Source organism: Athene noctua, chromosome 1 (assembly GCF_965140245.1).
Source record: "Athene noctua chromosome 1, bAthNoc1.hap1.1, whole genome shotgun sequence".
NCBI classification, from domain to species: Eukaryota; Metazoa; Chordata; class Aves; order Strigiformes; family Strigidae; genus Athene; species Athene noctua.
In genome coordinates, this window is record NC_134037.1 from 104,759,135 (window position 1) to 104,779,809 (window position 20,675).

General features: G+C 39.3%; 1 protein-coding gene across 2 annotated transcripts in view; it reads right to left on the minus strand.

Moving 5' to 3' along the window:
- The window catches only part of PTPN14 (protein tyrosine phosphatase non-receptor type 14), a 123,044-nt gene that overhangs the window by 74,546 nt on the left and 27,823 nt on the right, over positions 1-20,675 (minus strand). For both annotated transcript variants that reach the window (XM_074897206.1, XM_074897205.1), the window contains exon 2: positions 4,084-4,409. In XM_074897206.1, coding sequence (XP_074753307.1) covers positions 4,084-4,257 — 174 coding nt within the window. In that variant the 5' untranslated portion in view covers positions 4,258-4,409. The remainder of the gene's footprint in view (positions 1-4,083; positions 4,410-20,675) is intronic.

Below are 20,675 nucleotides of genomic sequence, written 5' to 3' on the forward strand. Positions count from 1 at the left end.
GCTGTTTGGTCTGTCTAATCTGCAAATACACTAAAAGCCCTGTTGGAAAAGAGTTCACATTAATTTTCTCTCAAGGTTTTAAAATTTGTCTTAGCTACCACACATGACTTCACGCATGGTACAAGAATACAAGGAAACTGGCTCACATTTTTCCAAGAACTGCAGTCCTCTGCTAAAGCAGTGGACAAGAACCAGACCACCTGCATGTCCCAATGACACTACATGAAAAGGTGATCCTCGAAATATGGCGAGCTAGAAAACTGGATACATAAAACCTGTACTAAGAAGTCCTAAAACAGATAACATTATAGCTGCCAGTTCAGAAGGCAACATACTTATTTCTGACTTAGCTATACTCCTAAGTCCAGAACTTCCCCTGCCTTTATGACAGGCAAAAAGAGTAGAATTGTCAACAGATGACAGACACTTACTGAACTAGCAAATCTCACTCAAAAGCATCTAACAAGACTGGCTCAGTGTTTATTAAAGCATCTAGTTAAGCAGCCAACTAAATATTTATCCTTGAGAAAGAGGCAAAATTCCAGCTCCTCCAGGCAAAAAGCATTAAACCCTGCTATCCTGGGGAACTCGCACAGAGAGGAAGGCATCATTTACAGCAGCCAATTATTCCTATAGACAGAACCCATTCTCAGCATCACTGGCAAAACAAGTCAAACCAAGCCAAACTTCGAGGCAACCTGACTGCTGAACACAGGTTTTCAAGTTGTGCCCTGCAAGGAGGGGACACCTTATAGGGCACAAAAAAAAGCTAAGAAGAGCAGCAAACAGCCATGCCTGCACAATGGTCATTGTCGACCTGTGGTGATAGGCCTGCCACCCTCCTGCTTTTGTTTGGGTTTTGCAGCGTTGTAGTGCTGAAAGTACCACGGTGAAATTCAGGTCAAAAGAATAATTTTGGCTGGAAAGGACCTGCTTGGCACCCCACCCCCTCCCTCAACCTTGCAATTCGTCAGAACATTCCATCTTTAAACTTTTTATCATTTTATAAAGTGAATTAAGGAGAACAAAAAGGAGAGAGACATGAAGTTTCACAACAGGTTTGCACAGATTACTGTGATATTTCAAGCAAGTTCACTTAGTCTTACTTGAATGGAAAAATGCCATTATATTGGGAAAAAAAAAATCATTTTTATAATCTGTGCACATAAATACAAGATTATAAAATGATGTTCCTGACCTTGTCTTTCCTCTCCCTTCCTCTCCTCGTCTTTACTTTTTTACATAATGCTGGCATAAGAGCTCATTTTATTCAACTGGTTAACTATTCAACTAGAAGACCCGATGCTTTGTCAAGAGCTTCGCTGAAAAGGATAAAACTAGATTTTACAGTAGTTACATGGCTACACTTTCTACTGACCTATTCCTGAACCCTGACTCAGCCAGGGAGGGAGCTGCATTCCCCAGAGATCAAATAGAAATATGCATAATCCATCAGATACTGTTTTTCAGTCATGTATGGTATAATGATCGACAGACTGTCACAACAATACATACAGTAATCTCAAACAGTTTTGGTTTTTAGCAGGTGAGGTTTGGACAGTTTTTTGTTTACTTCTAAGAAATTGGCTTGAATGAAACGTTCTAACACCAAGGTAAAAGTTGGAGTACACCTGGGATTTATTTAAACGTAAGACCAAACTAAAGTATCAAGTGAAAATTGAGCTTTACTTTTAAGAGAACATATTTTCTTACCTAAGACTGCTTGGAGGAGACAAACAGGATCTGAGTACTGTTTTGTGAGCATGGGATTTAACGAAGCTTAATTTCTTCCTTACTAGGGCATCATAGTTTGCTGATAAGAATTTCTAAGAAAAGGCATATTCCAGTTGAAGTTTTTGCTGCACCTGGGGAATTTTAAAAGTCCTTCTCTAATCTGGACACTTGCAAGAATTTTCTCCTCCGTACACTTAATGGGCTTCCACCCTCTACTCAGCTATCCAGTTATAGAAATCTGAGCTTTGTCAAAGTATTTTTGAACCTTCCGTATAAGTTGATTAGCCGGCAAGTTCAAAATTCTGAACTCTTTTTTCATGGCAGTCAAATGACTGCATTAGCCTTGTTTCCCTACAAACTATTTCAGGAAGACTGAAAGGGCAGAAAAACAACTGAATTTTGAGTCTGAGTGAAAGGACAGCACCCAGCACCAGGCACCTCTAAGTTTGCTGGCTCCAATTATTCCTCATGAAAGGAGCAGAAAAGGATATGTGACGACCCTCTCAGAGTTAAAAGAGATCAGTAATTCTCTTCTCTCCTAAACATTTAAAGCAGCAATGGATGCTACCAGAATCAAACAGAAAGAAAGATTAAAACAAAACCAAAAAACCTTAAAAAAACCCCCAAACAAAAAAATCCAACTTCTGTCAAAAAATGCTGCACTGTTGAAATCTGAACTTTACAAAATTGGTTCATCATTGCCAAAACTTTGTTTAGAAAAAAAGTGGGGAGGGTGATGAAAGAAGGGGAAAGTGTTCCAACAACATCAAAGCACTCTCTTCTATGTTGTTAAAATATTTTTTATCTTGAAACACAAACTTTTTGTGCTGACATATTTCTTTTTGTATGACACAAATTATTTCAAAAATGAAAAAAACCAAAGCAATTGAAAACCCCCATGAAATTGGACACTGACCAAAACAGCTTCCTTTGCTACACTCCCGTCCAATCTCTTTTCTTTGGACAATTTTGAAACTTCAGGCTTTGTTCCAAAGTGGAACAAAACACGTTCTGAAATCACAAAATGCTTTGTGGAAAAGAATGCTAACCCACTGACAGAGCTATTGTTCGCAAACACAGGTGGACCTCCAGAGAATCACTGGGCCCCAGCCTTCTGCTGTACCAACTAGATAAGCTCACAAGGAATACAAGGAGAATCACTTCAGTCATTTCACTCCTTTCTGCACTAGAAGGAAAGGGAAAGACCTAACATCTCTGTAAGGACACCCTAAAGCATTACCAACAGAAAGGAAATAAAAAAAAAGTAATTACTGGGAAATCTTCATCTCTAGAAAGGGAGGGTGAAGATGATTAGGCAATATTCTGTGTCTCTGCCCTATTCCTGCCTGCAGATTCTCCTGCATATTCTGCACAGAGTGAGATTCTTCTCTCGTTCTTTATCATTATTGATGTACAAAAAAAGAGTTTTTGTTTAGTTTTCATCTGCACTAGTTATTTGTACCCTACCTTCCAGCTGTCACCATTACCAAGGGCTGTAGACCTACAAAAGTAAGACACTGCAAGATCTATTAGATTTCCCAGCTGTGCTTACAGAAAGCATCAGCCAGGACTGTCAGATGATAACACAGCAATTCCCAGGCAATGGTTTTCAAATTTGGATTTTCAAAAGCCTAGAAGCGTGCACAGAAGGTAAGTAAGAAAAGACAGTTAATTTATGCCATGCATGTTGGAGTATTTTTAAAAAGGCCTTACACTTAAAATAAACACTGAACTCTACAGTAAGAAGAAGAAAATAAAGGATTTTGGTCTTTAATAAAGACCGGGTTTCTTCAGCCTTTTCGGAAGCCTTTCAGAGTTTCAGATGTGAAATATTTTAGTTAAACAAAAGGAGGAAGAAAAATTCACCATCCTCAAACTGTTACTAGTTGCTCCTGCTAGTAATACAACTGCTGCCTCTTTCAGTATGTTAGTATCAAGAATATATTTATACAAAGTTGGATATTTAAAAACCAATGGTCTCCTTCCCACTGGCTTAATTCAACCAGCAGCACTGGTGAAACCAGGGTTACATTCAGATAAAAGTTACTGTAACTTGGCCCTTGGCATCTCAGTTCAGAAAGTATCACCAATTGCTTTCCAAGAAAAGAAGAAACTCCATCTCTGTCTTACAAAGAGGTCTCAAAGCCAAGATGAACGAGCAACAGCACAAAACCCTGAGTGTCATTCTGCCTTCAGTTTTCATGCAACCAGAATAAGTTTGTCCAAGCTCCAGCTGCTGATCCTATCTGGCCAGCCCCAAGAAAAACATGATTCATACGAACAGACTGCTTGAGCTAAAAATGTGTCAAATTATACAGTGACAGGTGGTCATTCCCGGGTTACACTTACCTCACGTAATTCCAGCCTCTGAGCAACAGCCTCCAAGCACTCCTGCCCCGTGCTCTCCACAGAGAGGGTGCACTCGATCACATTGCTGTCCAGCAGACGGATCCTTGTCACAAAGCAGTTCTTGCTCAAGACGTTGTAGCGTCTGGTCCGTCGCAGTTTCAGCCCAAAAGGCATGGCTGTTGGCCTGGAAGGTCACCCCTTCCCTGTACTCTTCCAAGAGTTATCAGCGCACTTGTTGACTTGCCTTGAAGGTTTCTTCAATTGGCACTACTCTCCTCCAGAAATGGAGGTAGCTGTCCATTCCCAGGGCAAGCTTCAAGGGATTCCTGCAAAACACACACAAATAAATGGAGTTAAGTGTAAAATAAGATGTTCCTAAAGATCGGTGGAAAAGAAAAAAGCTTAAAAGGAAGAGAGCCATATTTAAAAACCATAAAATAACCACCTCCGCACATAGGATTGCCAGATACTTACTACTTCTCCCAAAATAACATTTTATACAACAGATCTTGCAAAATTCTATTTTGGCGCTGAATTTAAAGCACAGATTTAATTGCAAAACCGTTCTTTGAGAAGCTCAGTACAAACAGTAACTCCACAGGGCACACATCCAGAGGTGCTAACTCTCCCACCATTACTCCCACCACAGGGGTCTATAACATAATCTTCAAGTTAAGTTTTGGTGCCCTCAGGCCAGCTTTGAAAGCGATCTTAAAAAGCTACAGAATAGAGGCATTTAAAAGAGGTGCGATTTTGAAAGAAGAAAGGCTGGGTGCAGTCAGCAGGAAATGCAGGCGCTCAGCACCTCTGAAAAAATCAAACCTGAAGTATGCATGTGAAAGGCAAAAAGCATCCGAGCCATTTCAGAGAAGGCTCCTCTGAGGCAATCCCTGACATTTTGCTCACTTCCAGATCCAAAGCAATTCCGCATTTTACCCTTTCAGGTGGAATAAGTAACTGCAGGAACACAGCTGTGAGAAGCCAGGATAACACCGAGCGGGAGGAAAAGAACACATATTTTAGGTATTGCTTCTAATTACTACTCCTAAAATTTATCAGGGACACATGCAACAGTTAAGGCAAAATACAAAGTAGACAGGAGAACTAGAGATACAGAAATAATGACATTTAAGAAGCGATGAACCTCATCTGTGAGTTCCACTACTTCTTTTTTAAAAAAAAAAAGTTTAGCTAGGAGCAGGTTCTAGCTAAACCAAAATAAAGTATTTGCATTGGTATAACCAGCTTTAAAGTATCACTTTCCACGTGCAGAGAGAAATGAAATAAAAAGCAAATCATTTGCTACCAAACCTTCCTGGTTTTGATTGAATATCCTGGAGAAAGAGATGGAGGGACACTAACGCTAGCATTTAAAAGCCCATTTCTCTTTACAAATTATACTGCAAACAAAAACTAGCTCCCATTTCCTTGCTTCTTAAGAGAAAGCATTGCCAGCAGAGTATGCATCATTTAGCTGAATATGACATTTCAAACAGACAGGACATTGCTCATATGTATCATTTGGCATAGAACCACATGAATCAGTTATTTTCACTTTTTACTGAGTGTAGTTGCTATGGAGATTATTAAAAGAAGCCTGATTGACTACAGTCATTACCACTGCACTAGAAACATAACTACCACATATTTGATTATCGTGGCATTTATTAGGAGGTTAAACCAACAAAAACCAAAAAACCCACACAAAAAGAAAACCACAAGCAACCTCCACTGGTTAGGTCTGTGACTACCCTGGTAGTCTACTAGTTTCATCAGAGAAAAGCCTAGAGACTTTGAGAAGGAGCACGTGCTATTTGACTGAAGTGCAAACCAACCTATCAAATTAGCTATTGTAGTTTAATCTCCTATTTCTTACTTTCATGGATACGTACATAATGTATTATTTTCACGTGGTTGCATGAGAGCACTGTTATACCTTGTATGACTGTAACATCAGAAGCATCAAAGACACATGAATATATCCTCACAACAATCTAATGAGGCAGGGACACATTACCCATGGCTCACAAAAGAGGAACTGACACAAACACTGGCCAGCTTGTTCAACATCACTCAGGAGAATGGCAGCAGATCCATGGACTAAAACTGACAGGCCAGGCTACTGCTTTAATCCCTAACCAACTATTTGGCAATTAACTTGATGGCCAACCTATCTGAAACTACAGCATGAAGTTGAAAAGTGGGAAGAATGGAAGGAAATTACAGAGAAGGAAGGGTGTGGAGGACTACATCTTATCAAGAACAGCATTTTTATTCAGTCTCTGCCTTTGCAGATTATTCTAAATTGGACACATACGGAGTTTTAGCTAGCCAATTCAATTTTTTTTAAAAACCCTTATCTTTCATTACTGCTAGTTACACACATTTCCTTGCAGAACATGAGCCATCCTCTGCACAGTAATTGTATAGTTAGTAGCAGCCTAAAGATGAAATCAGTGTTAGTAAAAAAAAGTTATTTGCCTTGCTGATCAGGCACATTGAACACTACAGCTATCTTAGGATAAGCCATCCAGAAGTCATATGTGCAAACATTCTATTCTGGAATAAACCCACCAATTCCTGCATAATGGAAATGTTGACACAAATTGCAAATGAATTACTCTATCATATGCTCAGGTAAACAAGGCCAATATTTCCCCCACTTTACAAACTGCAGTGAAGTAACAGGAATTTTCCCTCAATTCTGCCAAAGGCAATCAGCCTGCATCATTTTCTAAAGACGCAGACATACAATGGGTTGATGGATGCACCTTGTGTAATACGGTTTGGGTTACGTTTTCATTTCACTTAAATATACGTAAATGCCCGATGACAGCTCTTTCACACAAAATGTCACACTTAAATTAGTTTCCAGTTAAAGAATGAATTGGGGTGGCAAGGCTGGGACCACTTGAAACAGCTCCGACTGGCACAGTCTGTAACAACTGTTAATTCTCAATTCAATGCACATGTCTAACTTTTCTGTTTACACATCTTCTGGATGTTTGACCAACTTTCCACTCGGGTTTTCTGTTAAGCTGACACTTAGAAAGCTTCTGGGTAAGCTTTCTAAATAAGATCTTACCGTCACTTACAGGTTCCTAAACCAAAGAAGGTTGTTTATGTTTGTATAATCTTTAAAGCATCAGGAGCATCGATTTTTACTCACAGTTATGTTACAGATGAGTGAAAAAAAAAGATTACAAGAGACAGAAGGTTTTTGGTCTTCCAAATGGAGGATTATTCCATGACAGGATCTCTTTTCCTATTTAAAGGGTTGCCAAGAAGCAGCTATGTCCCTAACCAAGTTAACCCAACTATGCGCGCATTCACAACACTCCCCTCCTCAAACTCACATTTCCACTTCAAACAAAACAAAACCAGTGAAACAAAAGCAAGCTTATAAGCAGCTCATTAGATAACCATGAATTAATAATATTTCAGGTGTGAAAGAGACATGACAACTTTTAAACTGACATCTTCTATTTAAGAATTTATTTTTCTGAAACGAAACTAGACTGAGCTCTTTACAATCTTTGGGTATTTTTCCTTTTTTCTTTTTGATCCACATTTTGATTATTTTGGAATCCTTCTTCCTCTCTCCCCACCATACTTCAAATTTGGATATCAACTGCTTTCTGGGAATTGAGCTTACTCTAAGAATGCCAAATTAAAAAAGGTTTTTAGAGCATAAGCTTGGGAATTTAAACATTCTGCTAAATGGAAATTCCCTCTTTTTCAAGTACATACTTTGTAGGCATATAAAACACAAAAACCTAATGTCCCTCAACCACTTCCCAAAGCCAAAGCTACAAAAAAACCCCAAAACCAAAAAAAAAGCAGCTTTGCAGAAGCACAAGCAATTTACCTGCCTAACCACTCATCTATAAGTGAGCTATCGCTAATATCTGATATGAATATCAATTCAAAAGTGAAATCATAATATCAGAAGTTGAAATAAGGTCCCTCTGAAAAACAAAAACATGACACTAAAACTCTCAAGTATATCAGAAAGTAGTAGTCTGAGAGACTAAGACTTTTGTAATGCTTAAACAGGAGCGTGATGAAGATAGTGATGTACAGAAACACAGGTGCTGCCAGAGAACTCCAGCAGGGCTGCCCCAAAAGGAGACACAAGATGGGAGCCACAGGTGACCCTGGCAGGACAGCGTCCTCACCCACCATAGCACAGTCCCATAGGGGCTGAGCAGAGCTGGGTGCTCCACTGGCAGCCTCAGACACAGCTGGCACTGAACCAGGTCCAGAAGCTGCCCAGGGAGCCCTGGCTGGGGGCTCCAGAGGCAGGAGACCATCTGACCAGACTGACAGCCCCAGACTGATCTGAAATGGAGGCCCCAGATCTGTGGGCAGAGTGGGGTGGAAGTTCCAGGTGAGGCTGGCCAGGGCCATTAAGAAATATGGATGCACTCAGGGCCAGAAAAGGCCACATCATATCCAGGTACAAGACCAGGGCAGTAGAATACTCTGCGTTTTAAACCTTTAGCTACTTTTAGTGCATGCTCATCAGAGACAAACTCCATTCTTCAAAATATTTCTTCTGAAACAGTTTGAAGACAAACATTGTGTACAAAACGTAAAATCAAAACAGCTTTTTGAAGAAACATCGATCCTAAATGCAGTTTCATCAGTACAAAGAAGAAGAGATACCGTATCTGAGTGGATTCTTGGTAAAGTTTAATATTCCTCTTTTTCAGCAGACCAAGAAAACACTGAACAATGAGCCAGCCCCTTTGTTATCATAGACGTTGGAACCATACTTCTTATGTCATTTACTTGAAAAAAGCTGTACGGATAGAGTCAAAGTCTCTGGAATGGAGAAGACCAAGGGTGGCAAAAGAGAATAAAGAATGGAAACAGATTTGACACAGAATGAAACTAAACCTTTAACCCACAATCTCATTCCAAGCACAACAAATTCTCTTAACAGCTTTCAGTACAAAGCAGCTTTAAGATGGAGCCTGATATAAACCATCTATGTCTCAGCTCAAGACATGCTAACCTATCTCACTCTCTACTTCACGCGGAAGCCTCATCAGCATACTGCCTGTGCAAAGGCAACAGATATGGATGTATGAGCTCTCCAATGGTATTTGATTCCCCCACAACACTGTTGCATCTTGTAAGGGGAGAAAGGAGAAATCATTGAGCACTCTTACAAGAGATCTTTCCCTGTACAAAAGGGGTTTCAAGAGGTACCACTCCCCCATTGTTCAGCAACAGAATACTCTTATTCACATACACAGAAGTAGGAAAAAACATGTATCTCACATAACCAAGAATATCTTCCAAGCACAATGCTGGGCACCAAATTAAAACACCTTCAAGCTGCAGACAGAACAGCTGTAACGGTTTAGGGAGGAAAATGCTAATTATGACCTGGAGCAGGAGCACTACCTATTAGCAACCAGCCTTCTTCACTGGCCAGTCCTTCATGAAGAACTAGGTCAGATTCACACTGTGATATGTAACATGGCATTGTTCCTGATTAAGAAAACTTGATTAGTTTCTGTATAAAATATAAAATCTCCCTATGGGTTTAAGTTACCTGATGCAGATTAAGAAATTGTGCCTTTCCAAACCAGTTTTTTTTTTTCTTTGAGACATTACAGTGAAACCAGGTCAAACCACTAGTGCACAAAAAGCAAATAAATTAATGTTTTACACTTGTTCCAAACCTAAAACCAAAAGAAGCCAGAAATAGAAAAATTATTCCTTCTCTCCCTGAAAGTCAGCTGGGGCTGGTCAGATTTTTTTGTTAGTAGTTTTAAAAGACAGACTGAAAGGAGCAAGGGAAGCTGCTAGGTGTTTCATGAGGAAGAGGCCATACAGCAAGAATCTGCTTTGTGTGGTGAAGGGCACTGCTCCAGTCACAGGGCATTCCCCTGCTTCCTTAAATTTATTTGAAGGCCAGGAGAGAAGAAAGGTTTATAAATAATTAAGGCTAAAATAACTCCCAGGACATTTCCAAGTACATGACTTGCTCCTCTATTACAGACTTCATATATTTAACTGTACCACGTTCAAAGGAGCATAAAAAAAAAATAAATAGCATCTGATATGAAATGCACTTAAAGCAGAATGATTTCTCTCACTTCATTTGCTTTTGTACATAATTTCTGAAACTCCAGGAAGAAAGCAATTACTGTCAAACTGCAGCCTGTATTTACCAACAGCGTGTGGCACCCCTCCAGCATTCCTAGCACTGCAGGAGTAGCAGCACACCTAACAGAAGTATGTAACCCTGGGCTGGGCGCAAGACCACAGCATTTGATATAAGCTGCCAGTGGTGTGCTAGCCTACAGTTTTAGGGAAGAATAAAAATAACAGTGTACGGGAGACAGGACGTCTGGCACAATCCATCTCCATCTAGCTGAGTTCTGTCTAGAGGAAATCTCTCCATCTCAAATAGCTTTCAATTGATTGCTCTCATGTGAGAGTTTCATGCAGGTAGAGCATGGCAAGGAGTATTTCTGCATTTCTGTGCCTAACAAGGTGTCTGTATCCCACCCAGTTATGGGTGGAATTCCCATAAAGCCTGATAAACTTTCAGGAGACAAATTCATCTCTGGACAGATGAAAGGGTTTTTTAATACAAGCCTTCTGCTGCAAGGCCACTGTTTTCAACTACTTGTTTATACAGTCCCCGGCAAGACATGGACCTCATCCTCAGGAATTTAAGTCTTTAAAAATTCTTGGGGGGATTTAAGTATTACCCTAATCCAAATAGCAATAAAACTGATAACATTCTCACATCTACATTCTGGAAGAGAGAGACAAATTATACTTTAATTTCACTTTTATAGCTATTACAATAATCTATGCAGAACTTCTAAAGTCTTTAAGCATCTAGAGAGCCCATAGCTGTGTGCATGTACAGATGCCAAGGACTATCTAGAACATTCAAAGCAGAAGACAACTGCTACTGTTACTACTACGGTGCGTCATTAGACACCAATACACAGTGGCCAAAGATCAAAATTCATCTCAGTTAGCATTTCTACTTTCCCAATTCCATCACAGCTTTCCCTTCCCAGGAAAATTTCCATTTTCCACCAGATCCATCATCACTGTAACAGATTTTTTTTATCTGAGTAGTTGTGTGTTTTCATTGTATCTCCCTTGGGTCAGATTCTGCTTTCACTAGTCCAAATAAAACGTCTAGAGAGGTTTAAATAAAGTCAGAAAAATCACTCTAATTCAGACCAGTTAAAATTCCACCCTTTCTTTCTTCTCTTTTGCTGCAATACTCACTGACTCTGAAGTGCATAAATATTAGTAGGTGCACCCTTTGTTATTCTCTCCTCCCCTGCTAAAGCACCACTGTGTAAAAAGACCTTTCTTGTGCATCCACAGAACTAGAGTTTTGTGGATACAAGCCTATCAGGCAGACACCTAATTACTCTTCTGCATCAAGGTGCACAAGTACGAAGTATTTCTGTGGATTTCACTAAGCCAATGTCCAACAGTCTCTATCACAAAAAATGTGAACTTCCCACATTGCAAAGTAGTGCCTTATCCATTACTTCCTTACTCATAGCTCCAGAATACCCTCAACAATCCAACTGGTCTTTCTAATGCAACCACTGACGAAGGACTTTTTCGAGTTAGTAGTGTAAGCATTCAAGTTAGGAGTAACATCTGCATAAAGTAACATATGCAAATGGCACTTGGGTTGCCACTGTGATCCATTTAGATCCACAAGAATATCAGTAATGAATCGGAAGTTTTCACTGCTTACCTGTACACTTCGTGTTCTAAAGTTAAGAAAACAAAACAAAATGCCAGACCCCAGTGGTTTTCCTTCCTGAGCAGGAAATGTTAGCTAGTGGTCCATGCCAGGTATCTGCAGCAGCTCCACCTCTCTGGCCATGGCAGGGTTTAGCTCCTTAGGGTACAGCAGTTAACCATTTAGAACCTTCTCACACCTTGTCTATGTTATTACAAGACCTCAAATTAGACACAGCCAAGAGCTATTGGTGCCTGGATGGCACCTGTCCAAGGATGCAGTTTTGTACCTCAGGCAGTCTCATCTAAGGGCTCACTACTGCCAGGGAGGGAAGCCCTGCTCTCCACCCCCTTCTTCCCCCTCCTTAAGTACAGCTTGTCTTATGCCAGCTCTGGAAATCTGCTGGGACCTCCTCGTGGCTGAGCCACTTCACCTCCCTAGCTTACTAAAAGAATAGGATCCTTTTCAGCTTGGTTAGTTTAAGTAGCTCATGGTGGAGCCCAGCATGAGTGTCTCACCTGGCAAAGAGAAGAAAGCAGAACCACACAGCTCAGAGAAGGAAGAATAAGAGTGATTCTGCTTTAATTGACAGCAGTACACCAGACCAGCTGAGCAGTTTGTGAAATCACAACCCAAGGAAGACTCCTGGACTCAGCAAGCACAGGAACTCCCCAGAACACATTCCCATTCTTCCCATATGGCAAAGGTACATTAGAATAAATTACTTTCTCTGAAACAGTCAGTTGATTCAAATGACACTAATTTTTTTTTTTTTCAAAATAAAGCCATTTCTTCTGTAATTGAATTACATAAGAGGAGTTAATATTGCAAGATATAGATGAGTTATGTTTTCTACATGGACAAACCGTTCAGAAGAGAAACAAGATCAGCATTTGGTATTTAGACATATCCTTCTTTCAGACCTGGTACTGTATCTGTTCTCTTAAGTGCCACCCTTCAGAAAAAGCACCAAAGGCACAAGGTCCATAAATTTTCACTAAACACTTCCTAGCAATCAACGATCAGGAAAACCTAACCATTATTTCAAGAGTCAAATCAACTATTTAAATCAATTACATTCAAGTGACTTAAAACCTTTCAGAAGATTTGACAGGATTCTTCACTTTTTGTACCCATTTTACCCCACTGGACACAATCAGTGGCAACATAGTATCAGCACATTTGCTTTTCAGTTAGTCACCTTTTTGAAAGGTTTTCAACTTATTCAGACTTGCTGGAGCTATAGTGATTTTAAGAGATCACATTTCCTGTTAAATATGATTGATTGATAGGCATGCAAAACCGCTATAAAAACAGTGAAGGATATGCTTAGTAAAAACCACAGAAAAACTTACAGCGTGTTTTCATTATTCTCTCATGTTACAAAGACAGGAATAAAACTAAAATAAAAGTTCTAAACACAGGATAACATTAAGAACAGAAGCAGTAGCTTTAACAGAGGCAAGATAGAGGGTAAAATTATATACCCCAGTGCATTCACACTGGTTAAGCATCCACTAACACAAACTGGTGCCCATTGTTCTATAATTTCAAATGATGCATTTAAAAGTTTGTTAAAGACAAAAATGTTCAAACATCACCTAATCTGTTTTAATGAAAAAAATATCTATTCTCAAGATCTGGCTGCAGTTTCACTTCTGTACTGGGATTTTGCAATGGGACAGTGACAGGAGGGCAGCACTCAGAGATTAAGCAGCAAATAACCACAACACCTGTGGGACTGCAAGATTGGCCTGCAGCTTGTTACCACGGGTACCACAGCTCTGGTGGCCAGATGAGGACTGGAAGCTGCCTACCTGCCTTCACACAATGCTGCTTCTCAGCAGAGACCCTCCCAGGAAGCTATGTACCCTGGCAAAATATGGTCCTATGCACTTAATAAAGGTGTGATATTTCTGCTATGGCCTTTCTTGTGGTTTTAATATAGTTTACACAACTAAGTTGTTACAATTTCTACTCAAACAACAGTCATATTTGTGTACCTCCCATTCTCCTTCACTTCCTTTAAAATATATATAGATATTTGAATTATTATAGTCTTTCAAATGAGCAGAAACTGGGAAAACTTGGGTTTTAACCACAGATTTCCAAAATGCATCATAACTCTGAAAACTGCAAAAGTCAAAAACGTACCCATTTCATGTAAAGAGGTTCCAATATATTGGGATCTATTGGCCCACCAGGAAACAAAATGTTTTCTTAAAACATCTGTCTGGTAAAACCCAAAGAATCACATGTACAACTGGGGAAAAGGGAAAGATTAGCAAGAAGCACTCAACTTCCAACAAACCAAATGTAAACAGTGTGGTGACCCCTCCAAACCACAAATCTGCCCTTTTCCATATGGGAATGAGATCCAGGGCTGCCTCCACTGATGTCAGTAACCAGACCGGCACCAGGTGAAGCAGGACCCATATCTGCAGGCTTACAGTGAGAATAAAACTTTGTCCAGTTTCCTGAGGTTTGGAGCAATGGTCTACTTCCCAAGAAAGGCTCAATTAATCCCATTCAGGTATTATTCGATAATGAACCAGGATAATGCAATGGAGGAAGTGGGGCTGCAGATAAGCAATGAGAGCCAAGTGTGATGAGGGAGGGGAGAAAGGGAGGAGAGGGAGAGAGAAAAAATAAAAAACCATGCAGAGTGCACATCCTAACCCACAACCAGGCACATTTAGTTACATAAGTAGATATTTCATAGAAGATCGTAACATGAACTTTTGAACTTGCATGGAAAAAAGCCTCTCCACTACTCAATGCAGTAAAACATTGATGCTACAAAACACTGAAAAAATTCCTTCAAGTTCTATCAAAGGAGGATTATATTGTGGGCACAAGCATGAAGAAAGTAAATCTGTTATCTTTACTGAATATAGGCCTTGATGTAAATCATGCAGCCACAGTCTATGAATAACTGCATTTGTTTCGACAGCAAAACACCTCATCTGAAATACAGAATAGCTGATGGAAATGAGCTAATGGTACTTTTCTTTCTGTATTAAAGGATTATTTTCCAGTGCCCACTGTGTGGGCTTAATCACTAGCCTGAAACAGTCAAAATACTTAGAAGAAAGATTTATGGCTAAAGCGGGGGGGGGGGGGGGGGGGGGGGGGGGGGTAGGGAGGGCCTTCTTTGAAGCAACTGACTTCTTTGACCAGTGTCTTAGAATTACAAGGCTACAAAAGGACCCCTCTGTGAGCAGCTTTCTGCATTCTTCCTTCATCTCTGTTGCAGACCGCATTGATAAACAAGATTTGAAAACAATTACCTGGGTATCACAGACTTGGATAGCACACAGGAACTGAGATATTATTAACAACAGATGTCATATTTTTTTCTAGTAATTTTTAACAGGGAAACTCTTACACCTCAAATACCACTCAACCCATCAATATGAATCTTCCAGCACTGGTATGCTTTTCAAAAGAGCTTGGGAGAAAAATTATTCTAACTGCATCATGGGCTAACTGCATCAACAGAAGAAGGAACTGTATAGACTGTAATCCCATATTGTTTCATTGTACAGAAGTGTGATTTTATCTGTTATACTACAATTATAACTAAAAAAATCGAAGTTTAGATTGGCTGCTTGTTTCTTCCAACGTATTTGTCATTAATTCTACTTCAGAAAACAGTTCTGCACTGAAGACTAGTGAAACTGTATTAGAGTGTAAAATATAAATTGCAGCTTTATACACAAAACCACTGTAATAATTCTAAAAACTGTGGCATGGCATTCTTTGCTCAGTTTTCATAACAGGGCTTCAATAAATGCTTTACTACCTTTCCCCACAAGTCTGGGCAAAATACATACACTCTACATATGATGATAGCTTTATTTAGAATCATACTTGAGGTTATCAGCTTTTAATGAGATTACAGCCTAATTCTTGTTAACTGACCCTATTAGAGAAGGTAGTTGCTTTGTAACACTTCAGAGGGAAAAAAATGCCTTGCAGAAAATTCTACTTGGTCATGAGCTGAAAAGAAATTATTCTTTAAAATAGAACAGCTTCATTCCTTGCTCAGATTAATCCATTATGTTAACATTCTAGCATATGACTGGAGTAACAAAAGCTTGACTTGTAAACTTGCGACCCTCCCTAGCTCACAAAATAGACTACTATATTAAAACTGAGGCAAACATTAACATCTAACATTTTCCGGTTTGCTGTTCTTTACAAGCAATTCAGATTTAAAGCCCAGAAGTGAGTATGTCTTTAAGTTCTCACATGAAAAACAGTAACGTTACTCCAAATTTAAATTGCACCACTTAAAGAAACCTAGAAACACAACTTGCACAAAAATCAAAACATCTTCTCTATGACCACAGGTAGGTGTATTTATTGTACATGCATATCAAAGTGGCATAAATAGGTTTTTGACCCACTGTAGTGGCCACTGAAGTGCTACTCAATGAAGGCAAAGAAACATATATAGATTATGTAAATTCATTTTCTTGTAAGTACAAAACCTAAACACCAGAACAGAAGATGATGGAGTAAAATAAAAAATGGTTAAACCATGTCTCTGTATGTATAATGTTCTCTTGTTTGGTATTATATAACTGGACTTGCAGAAGTCTAAGGAGACAAGGCATCCCGAACATTTACACTCAGTATTAACTGCAATGCAAGGAGAATCAAGAGAAGAAACAAGGAACAAAAATAAAATGAGTGGAGAAAGCCTGTGTGGTACAGCCCTTCCTGTAATTCTGTCTCTGGTTAGCAAGTTGGAAGCATTTCACTTCTTTAACTTGAAGCCTGACATTCACATTCCTCTGCAACTTAATGTGGACATGGACAACAGATCACACTTGTGTCTTAAAGGAGCTAAATGATTTAGCACAGCAAGCCCACAACTACGAGATGGATAGCAAGAAGCTTTATGTTTACATCCACTTTGAAGAAAAACGAAATTAAATTTCATAATCCCCAGTCCTACTGCAGAAGTAGGTAATGCCATATGGATTTCCCAGTCACATTAAACAAAAAGTAAAATCTGCCCTTGGCAGTTGTGAAGACATTCATGGCTACTGAAGTGCTGTTAAGTGTGGCCAGTACTCCTGTGAAATCAATTAACCTGTACCTATGCAGCATGGGAGCAAGCCATGGCTCCAACTACACATTTTCTAGAACCAGTGCAGAATGGCAACAGGTTGGACAGAAATCAAACTGCAGACCAAGATGTGACACGGGTGTGCATTATATACAACAATTTATCACAAAGACAAGCCTGCAATAATACAAATTCCTATTATCATGGAATAGTAAATTGCTGTATGTGATGAAAAAACAGAGCAGACAAAAGCACGTATGATGCTGTCTTACAGCAACATCTACTGCAAGCGAGGCAACAGCGTTAGTGGAAGGGAAAGAAAAGCACTCCCTGCCAAGTGGCCAGTGCACTGCAATTCCACCCGAGCTGTTTATTACTGCTAAAGTTCATCATTACCATTTGCAGAGACAAAGCTCCAAGACAAACTTGCCAGGATTTAACTGGTCTGCCTTTTTAATAAAATGATTAGCTGTGCTTTTGAAAGAGTTACTAAGGACCAAAGGGCCACGGGATAATTATTTACAGAACTGATGCCAGGGATGAAGTGACAGATAAAGCCATTACAAAGACCATGCAGAGTAAGGAACTCTTGCAAATTGTTGACAAATGCTGTAAAGTGCGATTCAGCTCAGAGATAGCACCACCTCTGCTCTTCCCTTTTGATACTGACACACTATAATAAAAATGCAAAATTTGACTTGAGACCTTCAGTTCTCCAAGTTCACACCGAATCTACTTAAGAAAAAAAAAAAAAAAGAAGAAATCAAGCCCACCACACAGTAGACATTATGAAGACATGATTTTGCCTTGCTTTGGTTTGGAAAGGTATCCAGCTCAATTATGACAGAATTGAAGTATTCTCTTTCAGCTAAATAAAAGCTACATTTGCAGCACAAACCACTGTCCCGCACCTCAGCATCAGGAGGGTTTATAACCTGCTCTTGTGGGAGGGAGACTGAAGGCAGCAGTGTTCAGCTTTAGTTCTCTAAGAGGGAACATGATTGCTGGAAAAGAGTTTTTAACTATCCTTGTGAAAGAAAGCACAGCTCATATCTTCTCCAGCCACTCCCCCCCCGCTGCAGAATACAGGACACTCAGTCCAAAAGTATTTTCAGTGCCTAAATATAACGCAGGCATTCGCATAGCATAAATAGGAGAATCCTTCTGAAGGGCTATCTTCAAAATAACCTCCATTTGACTAAAGTTCAAAGTCATATGCTGTCATGTCAAATTCAGGATATCCTTGTAAGAATAATTATTTATTGTTATTGTACTCATCTATTTCTATAAAGTTTCTGGAAAAAAGAAACATGAAATGTGCTTAAATGACTACTCATATACCTTCATGTTCCTCTTCAGTCACAAGCCAAGAAGATTTGACAGAATATGGTCATATTCTTACGGGATTTCATAACATTAACTTTCATTGGCAACTATTAATTACATACCCCCAAATCAAGCTGCTACATTTTTTCAGTCTTTTTTCTAAACTTTTATATATAAACTTGTCAGAGTATAGCTGGCCCTTAATACTACAGTTTATGCCAAAAATAATATTAAACTATTTCAATCACAAAGCCTAGAATTCAATTGGAAAACGAATACTGCAAAATATCCAAGCAGAAGCATTACAGTTAAAACAACAAAGAATAAGGAAAAGAAAGTGGTGTTTGGAAGAAAAGCTAATAGGTAAAAAACAAACCAAAAACCCAAACCAAACCAAAAAACCGTCACAGATAGAGGACTGACAGGGAATCCCAAAAGGTCACAGAAAGAAAAATCTAAAAGACAGTCCAAGAACCTGTTTCGTGTTGTGATCCTCCTACTCCATCAGGTATTCTGGAAGAGGAAATCAATCAACATTAATTTCCAAATGAAGCGTCACTGGGGACCATTAAACACCATGCTATGAAAAGATTTGTTCCTCTTTCTAACCACGTTATCCCATCTGGGCAATCAGCTCCTGCAGGACACAGCATTAGCTGGTCACGGATATTGAAAGCAGTAACCCAGCTGTGCCATAAATAACCTGCAGTGAATTAAACTCTTAAAAGAAGTGACAGGTATCTTCAGTTCTTACTGGAGAAAGTGTGCGCCAGCTTGGGAGATGTAGCATCCTGACACCAGCTACTCATGACAGACAAATTTCAAAATCCTTCATTACTATCTCTAAACACTCAAGCAAACAACTTTAACTGGCAGTAGGATCTATGCACTGGCAGATACACATCTTTTGACAGTGACAGCACAAAATCTTCTACTGTGCTTTCACAATGGAAATTTAAATAAATAAATTAGTATAGCCACAAGACCAGGTTCATATTGCAGGATCCTTCTTCAGGTCACTGGGCTAAACATTTTGCCTGCTTAGTAAGACTCAAATAGCACCCTCTCCTTACCATGACGTATGAAAGTATTCAGCCTTACAGAAGAAAAAAAGCCGCCACTTTTTTTTTTTTTTTTTTTTTAAGTTAGAGCAAGTATTTAGTTTGAAGAGAGGAAAAAAACCCCATCACTTTGTCTGGTATAAAGTGGAGAGAAAGTGCAGAGGAAAATAAAAAAGGTTGGCAAATATAAAGAACACACTCTGAGCAGATAGGAAACAGCAAAAAAACCCAACTTTACAGCTATTGGCTGATTTGTACAAGTTTCAAAAGTGTTCTGAAGAAGTAAAACAGCGGGTGGCACGAATCCCATGCAATAGACATAAGTTCGAAGACCAGACTCTTCTCCTAATCTCCTTTGCCTGTTCACGCTGTACCTTTTTTTCCACTGCAACCAAAGCTCATCCGTTTTTTGTAGAGAGCTAGTGAAAAGCAGTTCTAACTCTTCTAACTTGTGTTCTAAACAAAAAAATGCATAAAAATCTGGGACTCAACTGATCAAAAACAAGTCTACAAACCACCTCAACCCTAATTTATCTTTTAGGTCCTTCTGTACAGAAGTCCAACATAACCACTCATTATCCATTTACAAGAGTCAGGATAAGCCATTTATGTGGCTTATTATTCAGAGAGCAGAAGAAAGTAATTACACCACTCCACGAAAATAACTTCATATTAGCATATTGCTATCCTCTGGTACCTCACAGAAGTGAGAATGATATATTTGTGTTCAGATAAGAAAAATATTACAGTAGTTCCAGAAAGTTAATAAGTCGAAGTAGTCTATTCTGGAATCAAGACTGCCTGACACCCTAGACATCAAATAGCCTCCCGATTCCTCACTTTGTTTTTCCTTGGATCAGTCTTTATGAATCTTAAGGAGTTACAGAAAACAAAACTAGCTCATTTTATAGCCAATAAAAGTAATAATATGCTACATAATTTCCTTCCACTATCGGTGGAGTCTTAAGAAATTACAAACAAGAGAAGATTGTCTGGGATCTTGAGAACTGAAGGGAGTTCTTCAGGCAAGAAGACCTACATTAAAGAATGATCCACACAGTTGAGGTTTGAACACTGTCTTGCAGCAGGAGAAACAAGACAAGAATGACAGAAAAACTCTCAAGTGGTATCAAAATTATGTGCTTTAACTGTATGCCATACATAGTTAGCTTCCCTTCATAGGGTGGTACCCTGAACACTGCACAGTGAAAACAGAGGAAGAGCCTGGCTACAGACATTAGTATAAACCTGCTTTTATAAGTATTGTTTTCCTTCTACAGAACAAAGAGTGAAATATTCCATGTAACATTTTATTCTCCTGTAAATGAAGAATACAGCATACAGACTTCCTGTAGTGGAACGTACTTTTCGTTTCCAT